General features: G+C 47.1%; 1 protein-coding gene across 1 annotated transcript in view; it reads right to left on the reverse strand.

The window, feature by feature from the left end:
• LOC146772869 (intelectin-1-like) overlaps nt 1-25,368 on the reverse strand; it is a 124,046-nt gene extending 98,678 nt beyond the window's left edge. Inside the window, exons 1-3 of the mRNA XM_085637917.1 lie at nt 25,237-25,368; nt 7,542-7,612; nt 5,826-5,996 (exon numbers count right to left, since the gene is read on the reverse strand). Coding sequence (XP_085494043.1) covers nt 5,826-5,996; nt 7,542-7,599 — 229 coding nt within the window. The 5' untranslated portion in view covers nt 7,600-7,612; nt 25,237-25,368. The remainder of the gene's footprint in view (nt 1-5,825; nt 5,997-7,541; nt 7,613-25,236) is intronic.
• Nucleotides 25,369-26,497: the final 1,129 nt, after the last annotated feature.

Here is a 26,497-nt window from a genome sequence, read left to right on the forward strand (position 1 = left end):
ACTTTAATTGCTGAGAATGAAGCGGAGACATCTGTGGTTATCACTATAATATCATCTGCATATGCTAGAACTTTGAATTCGACTGTATTAATCTTAACAGGAGCTATATTCGGGCAGAGTTCAAGTTTACTCAAAAATGGATCTATATACAGGGCAAACAGCAGGGGGGAGCCCGGACAACCTTGTCGAGTACCCCTACTGATTGCAAAAGACCTTGAAACCTTTCCAGATATAGATATGGTTGCACGAGGTGTTATATATAATGACTGCAGGGCATGAATGAAGTTGACACAAACCCCCTTCCAATGCAGGACCCGCCAGAGAAACCTCCAGGCAACCCTGTCGAACGCCTTTTCGGCGTCCAGCAGGATTGCACCAAGGGGGGAACCCGTGGCCTGGGCCCAGTCTAGGAGTGCAATAACACGGCGGACATGATCCGTCGTGTCCCTACCTGGAATAAATCCATGTTGACGGATGGAAACTAATGGTGATATCACCAACGCTAGCCTTGTTGCCAAAATTTTTGCAAATATTTTATTGTCAGTGTTAATCAGTGATATCGGACGAAATGATGCAGGATCAAGCTCGGGCTTATCCTTCTTCTTAAAGAGAATTATAGTTGTATAGCGCCAAGAGTCTGGAATCTGATCTAGTTGTGCCTCTCTAAGTATCTTCAAAAAATCCTCACGGATCTCTGACCGGAATATTTTATAAAATTCCAACGGAATTCCGTCCGGGCCTGCGGCCTTGCCATTTGCCAATGAGTTCAGTGCAGTTTCCACCTCATCCCATTCTATGGGTGCGGCCAAGACAATGTTCTGTTGATCTGTTACTCTGAGAGTGTTGAGATCTGTTAAAAAGGTACTGATATCATGATCTGCATTTGGGTCCTTATTTTCTTCCGTATAGAGGGATGTATAAAACTCAAGAAAAACAGATAGGACAGCTTCAGGAGTATCTTGAATATTACCCTGAGTGTCCTGAATCTTAGTAATACGGTTAACCATAGCTTGTTGCTGTAGTCGTTTGGCCAGGACCTTACCCGACTGTTCACCAAACTCGAACATCATCGACCGGTACTGAAGATATTTGGCTGCAAGGTCCTGTCCAAAGAACTCAAGCAAAGAAGCTCTGATATTAGCTACCTGGGTTTGACTATAAGAAAGATCCCGACCTTCCCTGATCGCATCAGTAAGCTGAATTTCTGCAAAGCGTAAGGCTTCAATCCTGGTCTTAATCTGATCTTGAATTTGCTTACGATGAAAAAATGAAAAACTCTTAGTTTCACCGCGGATTGCTGCTTTCAGTGTATCCCAGACAATTTTGTTAGAGGCTGAATCTCTATTAATGTTTAGGAATTCAGACATCCACGGCCTCATATGATCTAGATACAGCTGTTCTGTCAAAAGCTTTCTCTCAAAAGTCCATAGTTTAATAGGTTTGGCAATTCCATTCAGAATAAGGGTAATAACCACCGGATTATGGTCTGAGATAATGCGGGGTAAGATTGAAATTGAAGTGAGATCTAGATACTGATCAGAAAAAAATATATAGTCCAACCGCACCATTTTTCTATGTGGAGCAGAAAAAAATGTGTAGCCATCTAAGTATTTAGAATGGTAGTACCAAAGGTCAGTCATAGAATGTTCCTGAACTAATGCTTGTAATGACCTAAATACTCTCGGTTTCTTGCCCAAGTACCTTCCCTGGCTGTCGATAAGATTAAAGTCGGCTGCAAGATTTATATTAAAGTCACCACAAAGACATAGGGGTTGGGGCCACAATGCTAACTCAACATTTAAATAATTTAAGACTTCCGGGTCATCGACATTAGAGCTGTATACTGAACAGATGGTAAATAAGGTGCCGCTAATTAGAAGCTCGACAATGACCCAGCGCCCCCCATTATCTTGTGATGTTCTAACACAGGATCCCACCCCACGCCTTAATCAAATTGCCACCCCTCTTATCATCGAGGATTGTCGAGAGCAGCCAATCAAGTCATAACCAGGGATTTTTAAAACAATCACAATTGTTCCAGGGCACGTGGGTTTCCTGTAAACATATCACTTCTAAATGTAGTTTATGGACAATGGTTGAGAATAGTGCTCTTTTCTTACCATTGTTAAGACCACAGATATTCCATGATGCTATTCGTATTTTAGCCAACGCCATTTTGACAAATAACTGTGTAAACCAAAGTCATGACTGTAGTAGTTGAAAAGTTAACATAACGAAAAACCAAAATATTTTTCCAAGCTTCTTTTTTTTTTAAACTGTGCCTCCACCCCTCCCCCTCGCCAACCCCCTGTGCTGCCCCAGCCCTTAACCCTACCTCCCCTACTCCCCTGCCAAGCACCCTCCCAGCACCCATTGAAGCCGCCCATCCTAGGCAATAGGACCAAGGTCCAAGTGATGGAAAAGCCGGTATCGGCCATGACGCCCCCCCTCCCAGTGCTACCGCTAACTTCAACGTTATCAAAGAGGCATTGCCTTAGATGTGATAAGCAAAACAAACAAACATAAACATTGCATAAATATGCTGAACATATTACACCCCATATAATGCATTGCCTCCTCTCATAAACATCGTACGCCTACAGGTAGGTCACAGCTAGTAATTTTAGAGTCTAATTATAATTACTTTCTAGATTGAGTCCAAAAAAGTTCTGGCCAAAATTTCTGATTCAAAATATTTTGTCTGAGCTTGATAAATGACCTTGAGTTTAGCAGGAAAAAGCAAAAAAACCTGTGCTCCTTTCGCCTGAAAGGGAACAATAAGCTGCCGGAGCTGCCACCTCCGTTCTACTGTGGCTGGACAAAAATCAGGCCGTACAAAGAACTGACAACCCTTCGCTGATCTTTGTCTATCAGGCCTACCTAAGTCATAAATCCTCTCTCTAGCTAAGAAATTGTGCAAGCATATCAAAATAGCACGGGGTCTGTCTGCTGTTTGGCCTGAGCGTTTCTTCGGCTTGAAAGGGAAACGGTGAGCGCGTTGAATCTCTACGCGCCAGTCCCACTCCTTAACCTCCGGGAACGCCTCGGTGAATAGTTCAATCACGAACTGACGAGTGTCCATGCCTTCTTTGCCCTCGGGAACCCCCAAAACTCTTAGGTTGTTTCTTCGGGCGCGATTTTCGATGTCAACCAATTTCCACTGGATATCGTCCCGTTGAGATTGGATTGCATCTATGGTGGATTTTTGGGTCACTAAGTCATCTTCCATTGACAAAATCCGAGTCTCGGCCTCGGTGACCCTAGATGCAATATCTGCACATGATTTAATCACTCTTCGTAGCGAGTTTTGGACCCTACGGCATGCCCCTTGTGCCCTTGCGCTCTCTTGTCTGGTTTCTTCCCGGTGTGCCATAATTGTTTGGCAAATTATTGCCAGAGTCATCTCACCGGGTAGAGGATGTATATTAGGGTTAGAATTAGAGACTAAATCCTGGATAGCGGGATCTTGGGCATTAAGTTGATCCGTAGACTGTCCTGAAAATGAATAATCCCATGCCAGGGAGCCTATGTTACTGCCTGAATCTTGTGGTGCCTTACGTACTGTAGAAGGATCCCTTATAATATCAACAGAATTCAGAACTTCATTAAGACGCCAGTCCCCTGATACACTATCCTCGTCATCAGTCCAATCTTTGTCCAATCCATCATCGGCAACTGAGGATCCAGTATGGTCGGATAATGAATAAAAATTATCGCCGTCAGTATCAGCCTCCATATTTGAGAGCTTAGAGGGTATAGAGACCTGCTGTAGATCTATAGAGAGAGGATGCAAAACCGCTGGGTGTGTACTAAGAGATAGATCTGTAGAGACTACATTTCCCAGCATGCTGCTGGTCTGTAAAACTGGTCCATGCGCGGTTTGAGCACTTGAGAGCATCTCCCCTACGTTCTCCAAATCACTCCCTACTTTTGTCTGAGGCAGCAAGCCTGTGGGGCCCCCCTTATTGCTGCTCCCCTTAACAGTCGGAGATTCAGCTATTGCAAGAGTCACAGCGGGAGCGGGAGCGATTTGATCCTTACCGGATTTGTCGATTGCAGCAGCGGCCACCGAAGAACTCCCCACACCAGGGCTCTGCGGAGATTCCCTAGAAGCAGTTTGACGAATTTTGAACATCGCAGGGACCGGAGGTAAACCCGCTTTCAGAGGCTTAGCTGTTGTGCCATCCGATCGCTTGCCCTTTGAAAGCACAACTGCTAGCGGGGAAAGTTGCTTTGCTGCGGGTGGTGCGGGGAGTGCGGATGACGGTAACGCTGTGGCTCTCGCTGCCGTTTTTGGAAGATTCTTACTTTTCGGAGGCATCCTAGCGTTGCAGCAACCGAAGCCAGAAGCAAATTTGTAGCGCTGGAAATACAGGAGCCGTTGAAGACGCTGAGTGCCTCGATCCAGCACTGACAGGCTGTCCCCCGGTAAGCCTCGAGCCGATAATATGCGATGTAGTAAGTTGTTTGAATAAAGCCACCGAATCATTTCAGACTCCCGCTGCTGTTCTGTACAAAGATTTGTGACCACACTGTATTGCAGTAAGTTCTAGCGGGTCATCCAAGAGAGGGTGCTAATACCGGCTTACTCGGCCAGAGTGCTGGCCGCCATCTTGCCTCTCATCCGGAGAGTTGTTTCCCAGTGTAAATTAATGGTTGCAGGCAATATGTGAGTCAATAATCCGTGTTTTTATAATGCCACTTTTGCTGTACATTGGTAATAACTTTTAATTTGACCTTTGTACTCTACTATTATGAGTGTGAGTGTACATTTATTAGGAAATTTGCTCTAAATAACATGCGTTATTAGGCCACATTTATTTTCACTTCCATGGCATAAACATAAAAATATTAGGGCGGTGTTGTGGTATTGTCAGGAAGCATCCACCCAGGATCTATGATTAATACGCAGAGGTCTTAAGTTTCCTTGGCCCACGTGTGAGTAGCTCATCAAGTGCTGGCTTATTCGCTGCATTTTGAGATTTGTAGCCTAATGAATCCCAGAATACAGTGGAAAACTTGGGCAGGGTAACTTACTCACACATGCACCAGGCAAACCTGTGAGCTCAGGTGATGGAAAAGACATTCTAGTCTTGAAGAGAACATTGAGCCTCATGTATGAGGTCCTACCCGCACTTTTGTGCCGCCGTAACGTCACTTATTTGACATTCCAGTGGCGCAATGTGCCACTGGAATATTTATAAGGCCATGTAAAGCCACGTTACGCGGCTTTTCATGGCCTCATAAATATGTGCCCCTTTCACGCTGAAAACTGAGTGAAAGGGGCGTTCCATGGGTTTTACTAGGGGTGTTCCCAGCTACATCCATGACTTTTTACACTGCCCCAGATTTACGAGAAATTATAAGTCTGAGGTAGCGCCCAAACTTACGCCTCCCGGGGAGGCGTAAGGGAGGTACAGTGAAGAGAAATACCTTTATTTCTCCTCGTACTACGTGTTCTGCATTCTGCAGCGCACATAGGCAGAGGAAAATGCCTCTTGTGATTGTATTTGTGGAGGAAGGTTTCCGTTCCTGCACAAAAAAAATCATACCCTCAACACAGGCACCCTTGTACCATGGTGCAAAGGTGCCTGCATTGGCGCACAGCATCCCATTTTTCACCGGTGCATGGGAAAAGGACAGGAATGTGCCGTATCTTTTAGATTCCGCGTATTCCTCCCCTTTTCTTTTGCCGTAGGGCAGCGCAGCATTAATGCCTGCTACGCTGGCCTACGGCAAAAAACCTATAAATGAGGCCAAATGTGTGTTGGAAAGGAGTACCAGAAACCCTCCCTCTAAATTGTTGGGCACATCTTTCTACTTACCCTGGGATGTCTTATCGTGCGACTTGATCTCTTGGCAGCTGCGCATAAGCTTCATTGCCTCCATGGGATGGTAGCCATCATACTTCTGCTCGCACTCATCTGCGTTCCACTTGGCCAACAGGTCCAGGATGGCCAGCTTCTTGCAAGGAAGATCATTGGCATCACATTCATCTGAAAGAAACAGATAGTGTTCAGAAGACTCAATACTTCTTGGTACCATCTCCAAGGAAAGTTTAACCCAATGTGTGACAAAAGCAGATGATGGTATTTGACCAGAATAGTGCAGGTGAAAAATTGTGATATACAAACAGATTTGGGTTTCAAAATATTGTGAGGATAAGTCTATATGAATAAGTATACGTTTATTATCCTAAACTCCATATATAGGTATCCAGGCAACGTATTTATCATCCAGTACTTGAATATGGAGGTAGAAAAAGTGAAACTATGTTTATCTGCATTTACCTCCTTACACAATATTTTGGCTGTCAATAGTTAGGCCACAATCATTTTCATTATAATATTTCTGTCCTCAACATTCTGGCATACAAACAATTTTTATACAGCCATTACTGAATATTAGGAATTAAAGAGTCTTTAATCAGAGCAACACGTGACCAGCAACTAAAAGTATTATCCAAATGGACTTCTGGCGACATCCTACTAGCAGTGTGGGATCGTGCCCCCTACATAAATATCTCCTATTCAACTAATGCTTGCTTGACTGCATACGTCAATGTTATTCTACAGTAATATTGCATCTGCTACACCGTCTTCCACTAAATCACAAAGCAACTACATAGTTACTATTCCTAACTCCACCTATACCTACTTTGGGAGGTAAACATAAGCTGTAGCGGCTCACACAGGTAAGAATAGTGGGCGGTAGGGCGGGGTGTTGTGGTGGAAGTCGACTGACGACAGGATAAGTAATAATAAATAAATAAATAACGCTCACTGTATCGCCGACACGAGCGCAAAGTGTGGCCTCATTTATTTATTTATTTATTTAATATTACCTATCCGGTTGTCTGTCGACTTCCACCTCACCCTATTCCACCCCGCTACACGGTCCTTACCTGTGCGAGCTGCTACAGAGCATAAGTGAGGTAAAGAAAGTTAATTATATACTTACCTTGCAACAGGCTTGTAAATTGATGTAGTAGATGCAATATCATCAACATGCGATATGTTGCATGTGATTTAGTGACGCCCTCCACCCAACAAATGCAATATCCTCAGACGTCATAATGCAAAGCACTAAACTGATGTATGTGTATGAGTGGGCTTATAGTCAGTGGGCACTGGATTTCCACACTTATTCCCTCAAGTTTCAGTCCTGTTGATCACACAGATATTTTGTTTCGTAAAAATGATGATCCAGAGAGGGCCAATAACTTCTATCACCAGCACCATCAGGGTTACTGGAGCACCTGGATGAGGCCCTCAGTACTGGACTGTAGATAGCTCCCAAGGCTGGGTGCAGCATGAAAGAGGAATTGAAGTTTTTATGGCTCAGAGAGTCAACAATGTCGAAAGAACCAAGTAACCTCTCTGGCGTCACCCCTCATAGCGAACCAGTAATATACAGCTCTGAAGATCTCAAGTTGAGCCCACCCTTACCAGGCCTTTGATGGAACATGGCCTCAGGACATTGACCCCTTACCCTGACCCCTCTACCCACAAAACCCATGTGCCCAGTTTGAAAACTCCTACCTGCGGCTGAGCTCCAGGACACAGAGACCAGGACAAGCACCAGGCAGAGGATCTTCATTGTACAGCTCTCCCTGAGGGGGTGAGGGAGAAAAAGGAATATTGTTGAGGAAGCATAGATTGCCGTGGAATTACAGGAATTTTTAATCGTGCATGAAGAGAAAGACCGTAGTCATCAAAAAAACACGTAGATGTATAGACGGGATATACATGTTTATCTGCACGCACTTCTACTGGTGTTTTTTACAGTAACAAACATTTGGAGAACTATGCCTAGAAATATGCACCAAGCACAGGCTTCCATGTGCCCTGGTTTTGCCACGTGACATATCCTGACGGGTCCTCTTAGGCCTCTCTAACTGTCCTCCATTCTGGAACCATGTATTTTAATCAGTTGAAAAAGCATAATTGATTACTATGTTTAGTGCTGACTTTGTAAAAGCCAAACAGTAATTACAGGGTCTCTATGTTTTTCCTGGAAGCCCCTCATCAGTGTTCGTGGATGCCAGGATTGTCAGGATTCCAGCGTAACGGCACCTTCATTGCCCCCTGAACTACAATTCCCAGAAGGCCACCGGTGGAAGGAAGTACTTCAGACGCCGATGCACTGTCGTCATTGTGCGTAATTCCGTCCCTGACGTTCCGCTCTCGCTCGGCTGAGTGAGAGGTTTCCCGCGGTGGGCTTGGGAGCCGTTCAGTTTTTTCCCCTTCCTGGATCGATGCCGGATGGTGTTTCCTCGTCATTTGTACTTGGGCATCGCTGGCAGGACACTGTGTGACAAGGTAAAGGAGTTGGGCTAGGGTTTGTTTACTGTCTTGAGTATCCCTGAGCGGAATGCAGCAGCGTGAGTATTGGAGCCGCGCATTACCGTTTCAGGATTAGGATTTGTGATCTCGCGGCTCGTGGAGCAAACGAGCTTGGGAGTTATTGATCTTCCATAGCAGAGCGCAGTGGTGCTTAGAACCACGCGTTACCGTGCATTGCAGAACGCCTGAACATTCGTTAGCGGAGCGCGGTGGTGACCCTAACCACGCGTTAGCGTGCATGGCAAAAACTTACAGAGTAAAAACTTTTTGGATGATATACCGGCAAAGTAAAGCGGATATGGGGTCTAACTTCATGCTGTACTAACTAGTGCTGGAACGTGTTTTTTTCTTCCTTTCATTAAAGACTTGGTTATTTTGCTTTTTGGGGTTTTAGGGAGGAGCACCACTGGTGGTCTTTTGAATACCACTACCTTCAAACTATTCTAAGATTGAGGTGTCAGGAACCTTGGTATGTATGAGGCGTTGCTGAATGATGATTATGAAGATGACTTGCATCGTAGGTTGAGGAGTAACTTTGTGAGTTCTGTGTTCTAGATGGCTGCTATGGACTACACAAGGCCTGGGATTGCTTGATTAGAAAAGGAGACCTCATATGCCATGTAAGGTATATAAGCGACCTAGCGAGACTTAATGAGAGTAGCCCATTGTATGCACCCTTTATATCTGTGTTCTTTGTTGTTGCAGGTCCTTACAAATCCCACGCTGTTCCTTCCCTTTTTCCCTTCCCTCGCCTGATCCCTCGAACACCCCGTATATATGTATCTTGGGGTGTTGGTGTTATCAGGAGGTGGACCATTACTTGCTGCATCAGGATTCTGAGAAGCAAGAACCTGGCACAATTACGCACCCAAGAAGTATTGCTTCGCCTGATCCAGGTGTCTTGAGTCATGGCCTCCATGGAAGACATCCTGCAAGCATTAGTGTTGGTTCAGCAGGAATTGGCAGCCTCTAAGGCTGAAACCGCTGCCCTGAGGGAAAAAGTAGACGAGATGTCCAGAAACCCCTTTGATGCAACGCCTGCGGCATCGCAAATACAGGTTACAGTACCACCCCCCTATCCCATTAGCGAGTCCGGAAAGGTTTGCTGGGGATCCATTGAAAATCCAGGTTTTTCTAACACAAATCATGTTGCATTTTTCCTGTAAACCCGCTTCCTTCCCCAATAACCATTCACGGGTAGCTTTTGCAGTATCGTACTTAGTGGGTGACGCAGCTAACTGGGCGTTTCCTCTAGTCAGGAATAACAACGCATTGTTATCTGACTGGCCAGCCTTCAGAGCCGAATTTGAGAGGGTTTTCGATAGAAGGGCCACTACATTTAGCGCAGACAAAGAACTGTTGAAACTTAAGCAAGGAAGATCTCACCTAGTGACATACCTGACGACGTTCAATAGGTTAGTGGCAGAAACTGCTTGGCCTGAAGAGAAGAGAATGTCTTTATTTTATCAGGGATTGAGAGAGGAAATGAAGGACATATTGGCTCAGATAGACCCCCAACCCACAACATGTACTGAAATGATAAATTTAACACTGAGATTGGACGGTAGAATGTCGGAGAGAGGGGGAGAGAAGAAAAGATGGGGAGGTTCTTTCAGGACAGACAGAACGCCTCAAAGAATGGGGGGAACTCCTGAGACAGGAGCAGAACACATGGAAATAGCAGCAGTTAGAGCTCCATTAACGCGAGAAGAGAGAGAGACCCGTAGGATACAGGGCTTATGCATGTATTGCGGGGAAAAAGGCCATTACGTCAGAGAATGCCCCGCTAAACCAAAGGCCTCAGGTAACTGTTTGAGGACTAAGAAGGTGGCCGCGTCCACCTCAAGTCCGGTAGTGAGCGGAGGAGGGGAGGTCGAGGAAGAGAAGGCTTGGAGGATCCCCTCGCTGGCTACTACAGCAGTAAAGGACACTGAATCCCATATTGTACTCCCTATGAGCCTTGAATGTGATCAACATTTTCACCAGGTTTTAGTTATGATTGACTCCGGAGCTACAGGACATTTTATAGATAGCGGGTTGGTTACCAGTCTGGCCTTGAAGCTGGTGCCTAGGGAGACTCCTGAAGAAGTGTTGGCTGTAGATGGTAAACCACTCAAATCTGGTCTTATCATTGAGAAAACGGAGGTTGTTGGGTTAACTGTGATAGTGGCTCAAGGCAGGCATACGGAGGAGCTGAGGCTAAACATCATAGAAGCTCCACAGTATGAAGTGATTTTGGGGATGCCATGGCTGAGTCAGCAGAACCCGACTATAAACTGGAATAAGCAAGTCAATACAGTTCCTTTCGGGGAATGCGAGAGACATTTCATACAGGACAAGCATACACAGGCGGCTGCACTGTCATATCCGTTTGTAGTAGCTACAGCCACAGAGAAGGTAGTGGTGTTGCCCATGGAGTATGAAGCTTACAGAGATGTATTCAGTGAAGCTAAGGCTGAGCAGTTGCCCCCTCACAGAGAGTATGATTGCCGTATTGATTTAGTGGAAGGGGCTACTATCCCTGCATGCCGGGTTTATGCTTTATCAGGGCCTGAAACAAAACATTTAAGGGAATACTTAGACCACTATCTTGACATAAGTTTCATTAGACCTTCACATTCTCCTGCAGCCTCGCCACTTTTTTTTATAGCCAAAGCGAATGGAGATTTGAGAGCCTGTGTGGACTACCGCATGTTAAACAAAAACACAGTGAGGAACAGATACCCCCTACCCCTCATCTCCGTATTGCTTGATCAGGTACCGGATGCCAAAATCTACACCAGGTTAGACTTGAGAGGGGCTTACCATTTGGTGCGTATCCGTTCAGGAGATGAGTGGAAAACTGCCTTCAAGACTTGTTATGGGTTATATGAACATACTGCAATGTTGTTTGGTTTGTGCAACGCCCCTGCGGCATTTCAGTATTTCCTTAACGATGTCTTGAAGGAGTTTGTGGATCTCTATGTAGTAGTGTATATAGATGATATTCCCTTCTATTCATGCAATGTTGAAAGCCATGGGACTCAGGTCATTAGCGTGTTACGAAAACTGCGTGACCATAACCTGTTCTGCAAACTGAGCAAGTGTGAGTTTGGTGTGAGAGAGGTGGAGTTTCTTGGGGTTATGCTTAGTCCAGAAGGTTTGCATATGTCCGAACGAAAGGTGAAGGCGGTGCAGGAGTGGCCGGTTCCAAAAAACATGAGTGATGTACAGTGCTTCCTGGGATTTGCGAACTACTATCGCAGGTTTATACTTCATTTTTCCCAGGTGGCCGTCCCAGTATCCAGGTTACTTAGAAAAGGTGTGTCCTTTAAATGGTCTAGTGAGGCTGAGGGCGCTTTTACATACTTGAAGAGGGCGTTCACCACCGCTCCTGTACTCGCTCATCCGAAACCTGAGCATCCTTTTGTGGTGGAGGCAGACGCCTCAGATGAGGCTATTGGGGCCATCCTATCACAGAGGAATCAGACTACCGGGCAGCTCCATCCGGTAGCCTATTTGTCCAATAAATTTAACCCCGCTGAACGGAACTATACTATCACGGAGAAAGAACTTCTGGAGGGAAAAAAGGTGTTCCAGGAATGGAGACACTACCTGTGGGGTGCACGCTATCCGATCACTGTTTATTCAGACCACAGGAACCTGTAGTACATGAAGTCGACTAGACATCTCTCCCAACGCCAAATGAGATGGATGCTCTTTTTTGCCGAATATGACTTTGTAATCACCTTTCGTCCAGGAGCCGACAATCGCAAGGCTGACTCCATGTCCAGGCAGGAAGCGCTAAACGCAGCAGACATCAACAAGGCCTTGGAAGCCATAATTGAACCATCCAAGGTGATATGCGCCATCCGAGTGGAAGATTTCCTGGAAAAAGTAAGGCTCCATAAGAAAGGTCCTACGTGGGAAGACTGGGCAAAGCAAGAAGCAATGCGTGCTGTGAAGCAGGGATTTCCTTTCTGTAATAACAAACTCTACCTGCCTACCAAAGAATTGCAGAAAAAGGCTTTCACTTGGTGCCATGTGTCTCCTTTGGCAGGTCATCCTGGAATAAGCATGACCCTCCACTTGGTGCAAAGACATTTCTGGTGGCGTACCCTGAGTACCGATGTCAGGTCATGGGTGATCAGTTGTGAGGAATGTGCAAGAACCAAATATGTTACCTCTGGAAAGAAAGGAAATCTCATACCAATGCCCACCCTGCAAAGGCCTTGGAAAAACTTCAGCTTGGATTTTGTCACAGGGCTACCACTTGATCAAGGATGTTCAGCTATTTTGGTGGTAAATGACAGTCTCACTAAAATGGGTCACTTCGTTCCTTGCTCTAATCTTCCCACAGCAGGGCAAACAGCTCAGTTACTGTTGAGTAACATCATCTGCCTGCATGGAGTGCCGTAAGTGATAGTGTCAGACAGAGGGCCTCAGTTCGTAGCTAGGTTTTGGAAGATATGGCGCCGAGCCCTGCGCATCGAGGCTAAGCTGTCTACCAGCTTCCATCCACAGACTGATGGGCAGACTGAAAGGTTAAATCAGTCTTTGAAGAAATATCTCCGATGCTATGCGAAAGAGGCTCAGGACTCATGGGTATCGTTGTTATGGATGGCTGAATTAGCTTATAACAATGCCTGGCATAGTTCAGTGGGGGTACCTCCATTCAGGGCTAACTATGGGTATGATGCCCGCATCCTACCCATCAGTATTCCTGAGGAAGTAGCTTCTCAACCTGCAGTGTTGGAACAAGTAAAAAATCTACGCGGATTGCACCGAAAGATGCGGGGACATCTGATAAAGGCCAAGCAGAGCTACAAGAAGTGGGAGGATCTTCACGGGATGGACGGGCCTACATACCATGTAGGTGACAGGGTGTGGCTGTCCACCAAGAATATTCGCTTTCAGTTACGCAGTGTGTTTCATTCTAGGTATATTGGGCCTTACACTGTGGTGAAGCAGATTAATCCTGTGGCTTATAAGCTGAGGTTGCCGGGCACCCTTCGGATACACCCTGTGTTTCATTGCAGTCTTTTGAACCTGCCCTCTCTGCGAGACGTCCTGCTCCTCCCCCAGTGTTGTGCGATGGGAATCTGGAATACGAGGTGAAAAGCATTAAGGACTCCAAACTGAGGAGGGGTGTTCTGTGATACCTAGTCTCGTGGAAGGGGTATACTGCGGAGGACGATTCCTGGGAGCCATGGCAACATGTTCATGCACCTGCGGCTGTTCCTACCTTTCATAGACGATATCCCGCTAAGCCTGGTCCTAGGAGGCGCTAGGAGAGGGGGGCCTACTGTCAGGATTCCAGCGTAATGGCGCCTACATTGCCCCTGAACTACAATTCCCAGAAGGCCGCCGGTGGAAGGAAGTACTACAGACACCGATGCACTGGCGTCATTGTGTGTAATTCCGTCCCTGACGTTCCCCTCTTGCTCGGCTGAGTGAGAGGTTTTCCCACGGCGGGCTTGGGAGCCGTTCCGTTTTTTCCCCTTCCTGGATCGATGCCGGATGGTGTTTCCTCGTCATTTGTACTTGGGCTTCGCTGGCAGGACACTGTGTGACAAGGTAAAGGAGATGGGCTAGGGCTTGTTTACTGTCTTGAGTATCCCTGAGCGGAATGCAGCGGCGTGAGTATTGGAGCCGCACATTACCGTTTCTGGATTAGGATTTGTGATCTCGCGGCTCGTGGAGCAAACAAGCTTGGGAGTTATTGATCTTCCATAGCGGAGCGCAGTGGTGCTTAGAACCACGCATTACAGTGCATTGCAGAACGGCTGGACATTCGTTAGTGGAGCGCGGTGGTGACCCTAACCACGCGTTACCGTGCATGGCAAAAACTTACAGAGTAACAACTTTTTGGATGATATACCGGCAAAGTAAAGCGGATATGGGGTCTAACTTCATGCTGTACTAACTAGTGCTGGAACTTGTTTTTTTTCTTCCTTTCATTACGGACTTGGTTTTTTCCTTTTTGGGGTTTTAGGGAGGAGCACCACTGGTGGTCTTTTGAATACCACTACCGTCAACCTATTCTAAGATTGAGGTGTCAGGAACCTTGGTATATATGAGGCGTTGCTGAATGATGATTATGTAGATGACTTGCATCGTAGGTTGAGTAGTAACTTTGTGAGTTCTGTGTTCCAGATGGCTGCTATGGACTACACAAGGCCTGGGTTTGCTTGATTAGAAAAGGAGACCTCATGTGCCAGGAAAGGTATATAAGCGACCTAGCGAGACTTAATGAAAGTAGCCCATTGTATGCACCCTTTATATTTGTGTTCTTTGTTGTTGCAGGTCCTTACAAATCCCACGCTGTTCCTTCCCTTTTTCCATTCCCTCGCCTGAACCCTCGAACACCCCGTATATATGTATCTTGGGGTGTTGATGTTATCAGGAGGTGGACCATTACTTGCTGCATCTGGAGTCTGTGAAGCAAGAACCTGAGAAGGATTGGCGAATACCAGGGCTGTGCAGTTTTTGGTTCCACCCCATACCTTTATCTTCCACCCCCCTACGCTTCTCGTCTTTATCTCACTCTTGCAGTTCTTTCATCCCTGTTTTCCCCATTTCTCACAGGTTTCATATCTTTTTCTGATTCCTAATTTTTCTGTCTTTTTTTCCTGTTGCTCCGGATCAAAATCTGATGATGAAAAAATACACAATTTAAGGATCAATTATAACTTTCATTTTATGTTACCTGGAACACTGAGACACTCTTCAATAATGCAGAACACTGAGACGCGCTTCAATAACCTGGGCCACTGAAATGCGCTTCAATATCCTGGGCCACTGAGACACGCTTCAATAACCTGGGCCACTGAGGCATGCTTTAATACCTTGGGCCACTGAGACGCGCTTCGATAACCTGGACCACTGAGGCGTAATTCAATAGCCCACACCACTGTGGCGCGCTTTGAAAACCTGGGCCACTGAGACGCACTTTAATGTCCTGGGCCACTGAGACGCGCTTCGATAACCTGGGCCACTGAGACGCACTTCAATAACCTGGACCACTGAGGCGTGCTTCGAAATCCTGGGCCACTGAGGCGTGCTTCAAATCCTGGGCCACTGAGGCATGCTTCAATACCTTGGGCCACTGAGGCATGCTTCAATAACCCACAACACTGAGACGCGCTTCAATAACCTGGACCATTGAGACACGCTTCAATACCTTGGGCCACTGAGGCGTGCTTCAATAACCCAGAACACTGAGACGCCCTTCAATAACCCGGCATTGGGAGGCGTGCTTCAATAACCTGGGCCACTGAGACATGCTTCGATAACCCAGAACACTAAGATGTCCTTCAATAACCTGTACCACTGAGAAATGTCACATATTTCAATAACCTGGGCCACTAAGGGGCGGCACAATAACCTGGGCCACTGAGATGCGCTTCAATAACCTGGGCCACTGAGACGCGCTTCAATAACCTGGGCCACTGATACATGCTTCAATAACCTGGGCCACTAAGGGGCACCTCAATAACCTGGGCCATTGAGATGTGCTTCAATAACCTGGGCCACCGAAACGCACTTCGATTTCCTGGGCCACTGAGACACGCCTCAATAACCTGGGCACTGAGATGCGCTTCAATACCCTGGGCCACTGAGACGCGCTTCAATAACCTGGGCCACTGAGGCGCGCTTCAATACCCTGGGCCACTGAGGTGCGCTTCAATAACCTGGGCCACTGAGACGCGCTTCAATAACCCTGAACACTGAGACATGTCACATACTGCCCTACCTGCATCTTGAGCCCGCCCCGCTTCCATCGCTCGTTGCTTCCCCATACCCGTCGCGCTTTCGCCGGCGGCTGGGCTTGCACCGACCAGCGGGGCTGCCATCTTGTGTGAGGGGGCAAACTCGCGCTCTAGTCCTTTGAGCCTGCTGGGCATAAAACTCCGATGTTAGCGCAAGCGCGCAGCATAGGTCGTACTTCCTGAGGCGGAAGCCGGGAAGCGTTTCCTTTTAATACTTATTGAAACTGTATTGCGTGATACTCTATCCTCATTGCATGTATTCTGTGCATTTTATTCTGTTTTAAAAATTATACTTGTGTTGCTCTCAGCTACTGCCCTACCTGCATCTTGAGCCCGCCCCGCTTCCATCGCTCGTTGCTTCCCCATACCCGTCGCGCTTTCGCCGGCGGCTGGGCTTGCACCGACCAGCGGGGCCGCCATCTTGTGTGAGGGGGCAAACTCGCGCTCTAGTCCTTTGAGCCTGCTGGGCATAAAACTCCGATGTTAGCGCAAGCGCGCAGCGGACGCGCGCAGCGGGCGCGCCGGCAGCGCGCCGAAGGCGCGCTAAAGGCAAGCCCGTCTGCGCCCGTCCGCGACCGACCGGGGCAGGGGCCAGGACCCGCTGTTCAGCATTTTAAATACTCCTCAAGCGAATTATGCACTTTCCGCTACCCTTGGCCCATTAAGCCACGACTAAAGCAGGAGCTTCTTTCTTGTGGAATCCTGTCCTCCGGCTCCCTCTTACCTCTTCCATTGCCTAGCACAGACCCTTCTGTTCCCCTCCCTACCACCCCTAACCCCCCCTACCCTTACAAACAGTTGTTGAATTTTTATTACCTAAACACGCGATCCCTCCCTAAACACCAATCAGAAATTTTCTACTTGCTTGACACTCTAAAACCCGACGTACTCCTTCTTTCCGAAACATGGCTTACGGATGATTCTCTCCCAGATATCTTGGCAGCCATCCCCACAGGTTACTACATATTGCAGACCAACAGACCTGCCGGGCGCCACGGCGGTGGTGTGGCTGCAATCATCCACCATCAGCTACAGTTTACCACCTTAAATATCACTGCTATTCCTTCCGTTGAGGCACTCATTATTAAACTTGATTCCTCCTCAGCTTCTTTGACCTGTGCCTTATTCTATCGGCCTCCCCTTTCCATGCCCTCTTTTCCTCAGTTAGCTGGAGATCTCATTTCTCACCTCATAATAAATAATCCCAATCTTCTGATAATAGGCGACTTTAACTACTGGCCCTCTGACCCTAATGAGACCTCTTTCTCCCGAGAATTCACTGACCTCCTCGGGGGCCTCAACTGTACCCAGCACATCCACACTGCTACTCACATCAAAGGACACCGCCTCGACCAGTTATGGACAGTCAATATATCCATTTTTTCCCTAGCTATCTCCCCCTGTCCCTGGTCGGACCATTATTCCATCCAATTCTCCTTAGATTTGCCTAGTTTAGCAAAATCCTCCACCCCGGATAAAATTTTAACCAGGAACTGGAGTTGCGTCAACAAAGAGAAGTTCTGTTCCTTACTTTCTACCTCCCTGCCTAAGGTGACGGACTGTCTCAAGGACCAAGAAACTGCTATTCATAACTGGCTTTGCGCTGCCAGCAATATCGTCGCCCCCTGCAAGTTCTCCATAGTTAAGCGTCCTCATGACGCTCAGCGGTGGTTTACAGAAGATCTTAAAACTAAGAAACTCTCTCTCAGACAGGCAGAACGCAGGTGGAGACGTAACTATTCTTCTACCACCAAAGATACTTTCACTAAGCTGCTAGCTGACTATAAAAAAGCCATCTTCGCAGCTAAATCTGCCTACTTCTCAAATAAAATCACTAATTCATCAACTAAAACCAAAGACATCTTCTCCATTGTCAACGAACTATCCTTACCTGACAGGGTGACCCTTAAACCAGCACCTACCCAGGCCCTTTGCGATGCCCTTAATAATTTCTTTACCCAGAAAATTATCACTATTAAGCAAAGCATTCCTCTGACCCCCGTTCGTTCGGCTTTGGGGATCTCACCCAAAAACACTCAGTTTCTCAATCTAATCCCTCCGATTTCCAAGGAAAATTTCTTCTCACTGTTAAAAAAGGTCAGCTCGGGCTCCCCTCTGGACCCTTGTCCCCCCTCATTTCTCCGAGAAGCGTTTCTCTCATGCCCTGACCTTCCGCTTGCATTTCTCAATAACTCTTTAGAAACAGGGGTTGTCCCTGCCTCTTTTAAAGTAGCAGAGGTCTTACCCATTCTGAAGAAGCCTCAGGCAGATCCTACCAACCTAAGTAATTATCGCCCCATTTCTCTCCTCCCTTACCTGAGTAAGATTTTGGAGGCTCATGTCACACAATGCCTCAGTTCTTTCATTGAACGCTCATTCTTTCTCGATCCCCATCAGGCCGGATTCAGGCCTGCACATTCCACCGAGCAGGTCATACTTGCCGTAATGAACGAGCTCCGTAGGGGTGCGGACCACAATCTCTCCCAAGCCCTTGTTCTTTTAGATCTATCGGCCGCCTTTGACACGGTCGATCATAACCTTCTGATCGACCGTGTCCGTGATGCTGGCATTCAGGGCACGGCCTTAAAATGGATTTCTTCCTTTTTAGGAGACCGTTCGCAGGCTGTTCGTTTGGCCACCTTTTCTGCCATGAAGACCCCTTTAACCTGTGGTGTTCCACAGGGTTCGTCTCTCTCGCCCTTACTTTTTAACCTATACATGGTCCCTCTTATCCACTCGCTCCGCAATTTCGAAGTGGTTTGCTTCAATTATGCAGACGACCTTCAACTGGTCTTCAATATTAACTCCTCTACTGCGTCCATTTCCAGCTTTCAAGCTACTCTATGCTTTATCAGGGATTGGATGAATATCAGCCAACTCAAGCTCAACCCTGATAAGACCGAGCTTGTTTTGACCGGCCCCTCAAATCCCTGGAACAACAATTTCTGGCACCCCACGCTAGGAAATCCTCCTTTACCTTCTAAATCGGTCAAAAGCCTTGGAGTGATCATCAGTAGCGATCTGTCCATGAAGCCCCAGATTGGAGCAGTTACATCTTCATGCTTCTTTCACTTACGCAGAATTCGTAAGATTGCCAGATTTCTTACCTCTGAGGCCCTTACTGTAGTTCTCTTGGCCCTGGTCATTTCACGGATAGACTATGCCAACTCCCTTTATGTTGGCATCCCCCTCTATCAACTTCACCGACTCCAGTTGGTCCAGAATCAGGCTGCCCGCCTCATCACTCACCAATCCCGTACCCAACACGTCCGTCCTCTGCTGAAACTTCTTCATTGGCTCCCGGTTGACAAACGTTGTCTGTTTAAACTGGGCTGCACTATCTTCAAAACCCTTACCTGTAATGCGCCTGCTTTCATTTCTTCTCTAATTTCTCGCTACTCCCCCACCTGTGCTCTCCGATCGTCACACTCCAACTTTCTCACCCCCTCTCGTTTCAAGCGGAAAAAACACGGCAGACTTTCTTTTTCTTTTCTGGCACCGCAGATGTGGAACTCCCTTCCTTTGGACCTCAGACTTGAAACCTCCCTGCCGCATTTCAGATCTCTTCTCAAGACCTTTCTTTTTGTCCAAGCTTACCAGTAACCTCCTGACCTAGTACACCTTTGCCATAGCGCCATGAAACCTCTGGGTGTACGTGCGCTTTAGAAATAATTTTAACATAACATAACATAACATATTTCAATAACCTGGGTGTTAGAATCCGGGTTCTCTGGTTGGCACAGGTAGGTACTTGTGACAAGCAGGGAACCTTTCCTCTAGTCAGGGTAAGGGGTCACACTACTAAAATAACAACTGCTCACCCTCTAGGTAGCTTGGCGCGAGCAGACAAGGCTTATCTCAGGGCGTTATAGGTTAAGCATTTGTGAACACATACAGTAACCAAGTGACAACACTACAAATGGACACCACACAGGTTTTATATTAAAAATAAGAACTCTTTATATAGAATTATCACAAGACCATTAAACGGTTAAAAATACACAATACGGTTGCTTAGTTAGTAGGAGATTACTTAGATTCTCTTAAGTTCTTGGATGCGACACTTCAAGACAATGTACCTTTAGATGCGACACGCAGGGCAATGAAAGTGTTGCAGCGATGCAGTTGCGTTGAAGTTCTTGATGCAAAAGAAATAAAGACGGGATCTTCCAGATGCTTCACGCTTCCCCGATGTTGCGAGAAGGCTCGACTCGATGCGTCAGCTATAGCGGCGGCACTCTTGACGAGATGCGACGACAGCGGCCTTGTCAGCGGCACTCTCCTCCGACGATGCGAGATGCTTCCGCTCGATGCGATGCTGCTGCAGTGACACCCTGGTTGCGGGATGCGATGACAGCAGCTCCGACAGCGGCACGCTTCTCCGTGGATGCGAGGCGCTTTTCTGGATGCGGTGCGATGCGACAACTACGATGGCTGCGATGGCGACACGCTTCCTTCCTCGATGTGAGACTCTCCTCTCGATGCGGTGCAATGCGACAGCTGCGATGGCTGCGATGGCGACACGCTTCTTCGGCGTTGCGAGACCCTTCCGGTTGATGCGAGACGCTTCCGCTCGATACGATGCTGCAGCGGCGACACTCTCTGCGAGATACGACGACTGCGGCTCCGACGGCGGCACGCTTCTCTCCCTTGCGTCGCGCTTCCAGCTCCTTGCGACACGCAGTCCCTCAGAAGGCCCAACAACAGCAGCAGGCACTTCCAGAAGACTTTGGGGAGCTGGAGGGTGAAGTCCACTGGTCCTGGGACTTCGTTCAGGGGGCAAGCTCAGTTCAAGCCCTTGGAGATTTTTTCAAAGCACAAGTTGAAGCAAAAGTCTTTGTAGTCTTTTCTCCTCTCCTTCAGCAGCAAGGCAACCACTGCAGGCCAATCCCCCAGGTCAGGGACAGTTACTCCTCCTACAGCTTTTCCAGTTCCTTCTCCTCTGGCAGAGGTTCGTCTTGTTCAGCAGGATCTGATCTAATTTCTTGGGAGCAGGGTCCCAATACTTATACCCCTAATTCCTTTGTTCCTCTGGGGTAGAGGGGTCTTTGCCCAGTCCAAACCAGTTCTTGAGCACTCTGTTGACATGGCTCTGTCTTTCTATTCAGGGTGCAGGGCAGAGACATCAGCCGCTCCGCAGGAGGTGGAGCCAGCATTGTGGTAGCAGAGCACAACCCTATTCAGAGCCCAGGTGTACTCCTCCCACCCATCTGACTGCCAATCTTCCTATTCACCACCAGGCTGCCTAGCCCTGCCCCTCTGGGTTTCCCCAGCCCTGTCACTCACACAACCAGACAGGCAGATACACATCATAGCAGAGGCGGGCTGAAATGGTCAGGCAAGCAAATACCAACTTTCTAAAAGTGGTATTTGCAAACACAGAATATTAAAATAAACTTTACTAAAACATGTATTTTATTATTCTGAGTTCAGGCATACTAAACTTGAATTTCTACCATGTTCTCTGGTTCTGTTAGGATCATAGAATGTAACAATTCTGACAGCCCATTCTGGCCTATGGAGAACAGGTAGCCTTAACATAGTGAAAAACGAAAATGGCTGTAATTCACTATTAGGACATGCCACACACATCAGGGCTTGTCCTACCTTGTCCTGCTTACAATGCACCCTGCCCTTGGGCCTACCATAGGGGTGACTAATATGAAGTTAAGGGAAGGTTTAGGGACTGGCAAGTGTGTGCACTTGCCTAGTCAGCATGACAGTACCAGACTGCACGCAGGTTCTGCAATGGCAGACCCTAGATACATTTTACCAGGCCGCTTCTGTGGGTGGCACAACCAGTGCTGCAAGCCCACCAGCAGCATTTGTATTTACAAGCCCTGGCACTCCTGGTGCACTTTACTGGGGTCTGACAGTAAACCAATTATGCCAATCATGGAATCCAACTAACATATACATTTTAAATAGGGAGCACTTGCACTATGGCACTGGTTGGCAGTGGCACAGTGCTCTGAGCAGCTAACACCAGCAAAACACATGAGGCACAGCGACAAAAAGTGGAAGGGAGACTCACGCCAAGGTGCCAGGTCTAACACGGGGCCACTGAGACATGCGTCAATAATCTGAAACTCTGAGGCAGGCTTTAATAACAAGGCATCATTTGAAGGTTTACTCATTGGCAGGCCCGGCTCCAGGAATTTTTATTTGGGTGGGCCACGGGTGTATTTGGGTGGGCCACTGTGGGCTCGATTTGTCGCATATATGTCTAGGCAGGTCTGCTTCAGGGCCCTCCTTAATCTCTTCTTAGTCTTACAAGGCCCAGTAAAAAGCACTCTTTTCCAAATCTCTTTCTAAATATTATCACTCTCAAAAAGTGTTTTTTCCATGTAATGTTAGTTTGATGGGAAGAGGAGGTTTCTGAGGTGGGAGTATCAGGCAAGTGACACTACTCAGGCTCCCTCTGTGCGAGTCTTCAGAGAGAATCCCTCTTCATTACTACCTCCACCTGACCCCGGACTCTGCAACGCACTCCCTTACAGGCTTGATTATCCACTACTCCTCTCCAGTTCACCTTATCTCACAGCTGACCTTGGGCCCCAGCCCCATATCAGGCACCATCGGGCTCCACTTTCATTTTTCCCGGTAAAAACATTAGTAAAATCACCTTCAAACTTAAAACTTTGAATATAGCGGTAAATATAATTAGTACGCACTTTAGACCCGACTGCTAATTAAATAAGCAAAAACAGAAAGGCCATGACAGGGCCGACTTCAGCGCTGATGCGAAAGTCTTTTTTGGCGTCGCACCAATAACCTCTTTCTCCGTAAATACCTTTACTACCACCTTCCAACAGTGCCCCTCATCCCTCCATGGCCCCCCCCTATTGACCTCCTCCTCGGATTCCCTCACTGCCACCCTCCACTAGTGCCCCTCATCTCTCTGTAGCCCACCCCCCTCATGACCTCCTCCTCAGACTCCCTCACTGCCACCCTCCAACAGTGCCCCTCATCTTTACGTAGGCCCCCTCTCATATGCATTTCATTTGTTGTACAGCGCTACTCATATCAGTGTAGTGTGTGTCAGTACTTTACATCACGCACACATTATACAGAGACAAGGAATCATACAAGTATGTAAATCAGTCTACAGAGAATGTCACAGAAGCCAATGAGGATTACAAGGCGTATGAATCACATGTCATCCATACTGGTGGGCAGTATATTTTAAGAGGGTTTGCTCTGGGGAAACACAACCTTAGGATTTAAAGAGTATTCCATGGGGGTCAGCTTTACTGATAAAAGTGTATATCTGCCCAAACATACTCATTTTAGCAACATTAGAATAATGAAAGACTGGGGAAGTTCTTACTATATCACAAAAAAAAAGAAAGCGTAGTTCTAACTATACCATTCATGTTTGTATGCAGCTCTTTGATGACAGTTCATTGGTCACTGTCCTATGTTAGGTTTGTAACTCTGTGACAAAGGCAGTAACCCACTGAGCTATCCACACAAAATTCAGTTTATCTGCATTTCAAAACTACCAACAGACAAATGATTGCTCTCCAGCAGGATCATTAATCACCAGCGTTATCCGGGCATTTTGTATTGTCTTACTGTTGTCCTGCATCAGCCATGATAATGATAAAAACTGTTTAAATGAAGCACTCACGAAGCATATGTCCTGCTGGGCCTGTGCAGATTTTAAAAAGAAAAACAAGTAGTAACACATTCTCTTACCCACTCCATTAGTCAAACTTAGTGTCACAGCCTGATGTGATAAGCTGCTGCAGGGGTCAGGAAAGGTGAATAGAAATAAAGATATTTATTTTCTCCTGCGCTGCATAGAAAAAGAAATATCCACGCAGCAGAACATTGGCGCCTTTGCCATGTGGAGGTGAAGAGGTGAAAAAATAAACAAAGCCTCCTTAACATGTAAATGGTCCTTTAAAGACCTGTGAAGTACTCGGGTGCGGCTGCGATAATCTCTAAAACTGTCTGTGTGTGCGCGTGCCCAGGAAGCTGTCTCAGCCGGTCTGACACACACTACGTGTGCTTTGCGCGCCTGCCTTCAAGCCCTCACTGCGAGGGCCAAGGCTCCTGTTTGGGTGGGCCAGGCTCATGTTTGGGTGGGCCTGGCCCACCCGGCCCACCCGCTAGAACCGGGCCTGCTCATTGGAGGTGCTTGAATGTTTAACAATTAATTACATTTTCAGAACGTGTTCATAAAACTGGAACCAGCGCGTTACCCTAACCATTCAAAAAAGCAGGGTGTTGCAAGACTGACACAGGACAGGACCTAATTCGGGAGAGTAAAATGGCTCCGCTGCATCACAAGTCTGTAATTGAAAAAACAGCCATGATTGGGGTTCAGTGGGCCTCCCATACCGCTGGGTCCGGGTGTCACTGAACCTGCTGCACTAATGGCATTAGTTCCTCTTTGTACCCGACTTTCCCTGTCTCATCCCCATTTCTGTCCCGTCTGATCTCCGTTCACCTCTCTTCCTATCCCTTCCTCTGTCTGTCTTTCCGTCCTGTCTGTCTCTTAAAACCTTCCGGTCTTTCTCACTTTTTCCCTCCTCGCTCCCCTCAAACCATCTTCTCTCTCTCGCTTCCGCTTTTGTTTCTCCATCATTCTCCCTTATTTCCTCTTGTTTAGCAGTGCCCTACCCTTCTTCCTCCTTACCGTCCCTGAACCTACAAATTCTCTCCATTCCCTTCCTTCTGACCTCTCACACCTACATCTTGCCATCGCGTAACTCTTTTCACTCTTTTTCGCCTGTTCTTTCACGGACGTCCCCTTTCAAGCCACTTTCTCTCCCCATTTCCCATCACCTTTTGCGCGTCTACATCTTTCTCCATTTCAGCATCGTTTTCTTATCTTTTCTCTCAATCACTTTCCTTTACCCATTTCTCTCTCTTCTCCATTTTCTCAAAGTTCCGTTCGTTATCAATTTAATCTCTTCTCCGTTTTCCTTTTTCTCCCCTCCCAATCCATCCAACCCGCCTCTCCCCGGTGCCAGGCTCTGTGTTTAAAGCATTCAGAGCGGATGACATGTAATCTGCAGCCTGTACAGGGCAGGCTGCCCCCCACCTCACAATCGGACCCCGGTGCCACTGCACCAGCTGCACCACTGATAACTACGCCCCTGCAAAAAAAAGTTACAGCCTCCAATTACCTGCTTCTCCTTTCACGAGAAACGTTGCTCTAGCCTGAGACAACCTCTGACTGGGAAACTTGTCTCGGAAGCCGTCAAAGAGACTGCAGGGTTGCAGACGAGAACTTTCCCTTTTATACGATTCCTCTTATCAGCGGCCCCTTATGCTGTTTGTAAAGATTATGGGTTGTAACACAAATAGGGAAAACCGCAGGGCAAACATGTGGCATGACTGGAAATTAACCACACTCGTTTTCCTGCAATTGTAGAACGCATGCAAGGGTGTGGCGGAGAGTGCAAACAACTGAATATATGCAAATGACGTGCAAACAACGGAATATATGCAAATGGGATTAGTCGTAGCGCTGGCCCATTCTGGTTCAGGGAACAGTGCACAATCGTAATACAAGTTATATATAGAGTTCATGTGAGTTTAGATAAGAGAATAGCTTTAACTTCTTTTTTGAAAGAGACAAAGTATGGATTGGAGTCCGGTTTCTGTGGGCAGTGCATTCCAAATCCTGGGCGTCATGCCCGAGAAGGCTCGGTTATAAGTTTTCTTCTTGGCAAATCGTTGTGGTTTCAGTAGAAGATTATTGGAGCTCCTGGAGGATCTGTTGCCACAAGAGAGTACCAGTTTCTGTGACAGATAGCTTGAGTGTTGTTGTGTTTGGCCTTGTATGTCAGACATGCGATTTTTAGATGAATCCTGTCTTCGAAAGGTAGCCAATTGAGGGCTTTGAGGTCAGGGGAGATGTGACAGTTTCTTTTTGCGCCTGTGATGAGTCTCGCTGCAGTGTTGATTGAAGCTCTAAGGGGGGCAGTCGATAATCTGGGGAGGCCACAAAGAGAGGCACTCGCATATTCCATTATTGGGATTACTAATGCTCGAACTGCCAGTTTGAAGTTATTTGCTGGTAGGAAGGGTTTAAGTAAACTCAAGTTGTTCATCTGAAAGTTCGCTCCTCTTGTTGGGCTGCTGATGTGTTTCTGCAGATTTTTATCCAGAGTAACTCCCAATGATTTCGCTGAGTCGATGAGGAGTGGTTGACAGTTGAGTGCTGTTAGATGTTTCAGCCAGTCTTGAATGATGGTCGATTGGTTAGGGGGAGCGATTAGGAGGAATTCGGTTTTGAGAGTGTTTAGTTTCAGATGGTTTTCGGCTAGCCAGGTCTGTGTTTTCTGTAACGTTAGGTTGAGAGATTTGACGTCCCCTAATGTGTGGATTTTTAAATAGATTTGAGTATTGTCTGCGTACATGTGATAGTGGACATTAGCGGAG

This window comes from Triturus cristatus, chromosome 12 (genome assembly GCF_964204655.1).
Source record: "Triturus cristatus chromosome 12, aTriCri1.1, whole genome shotgun sequence".
Taxonomy (NCBI): domain Eukaryota; kingdom Metazoa; phylum Chordata; class Amphibia; order Caudata; family Salamandridae; genus Triturus; species Triturus cristatus.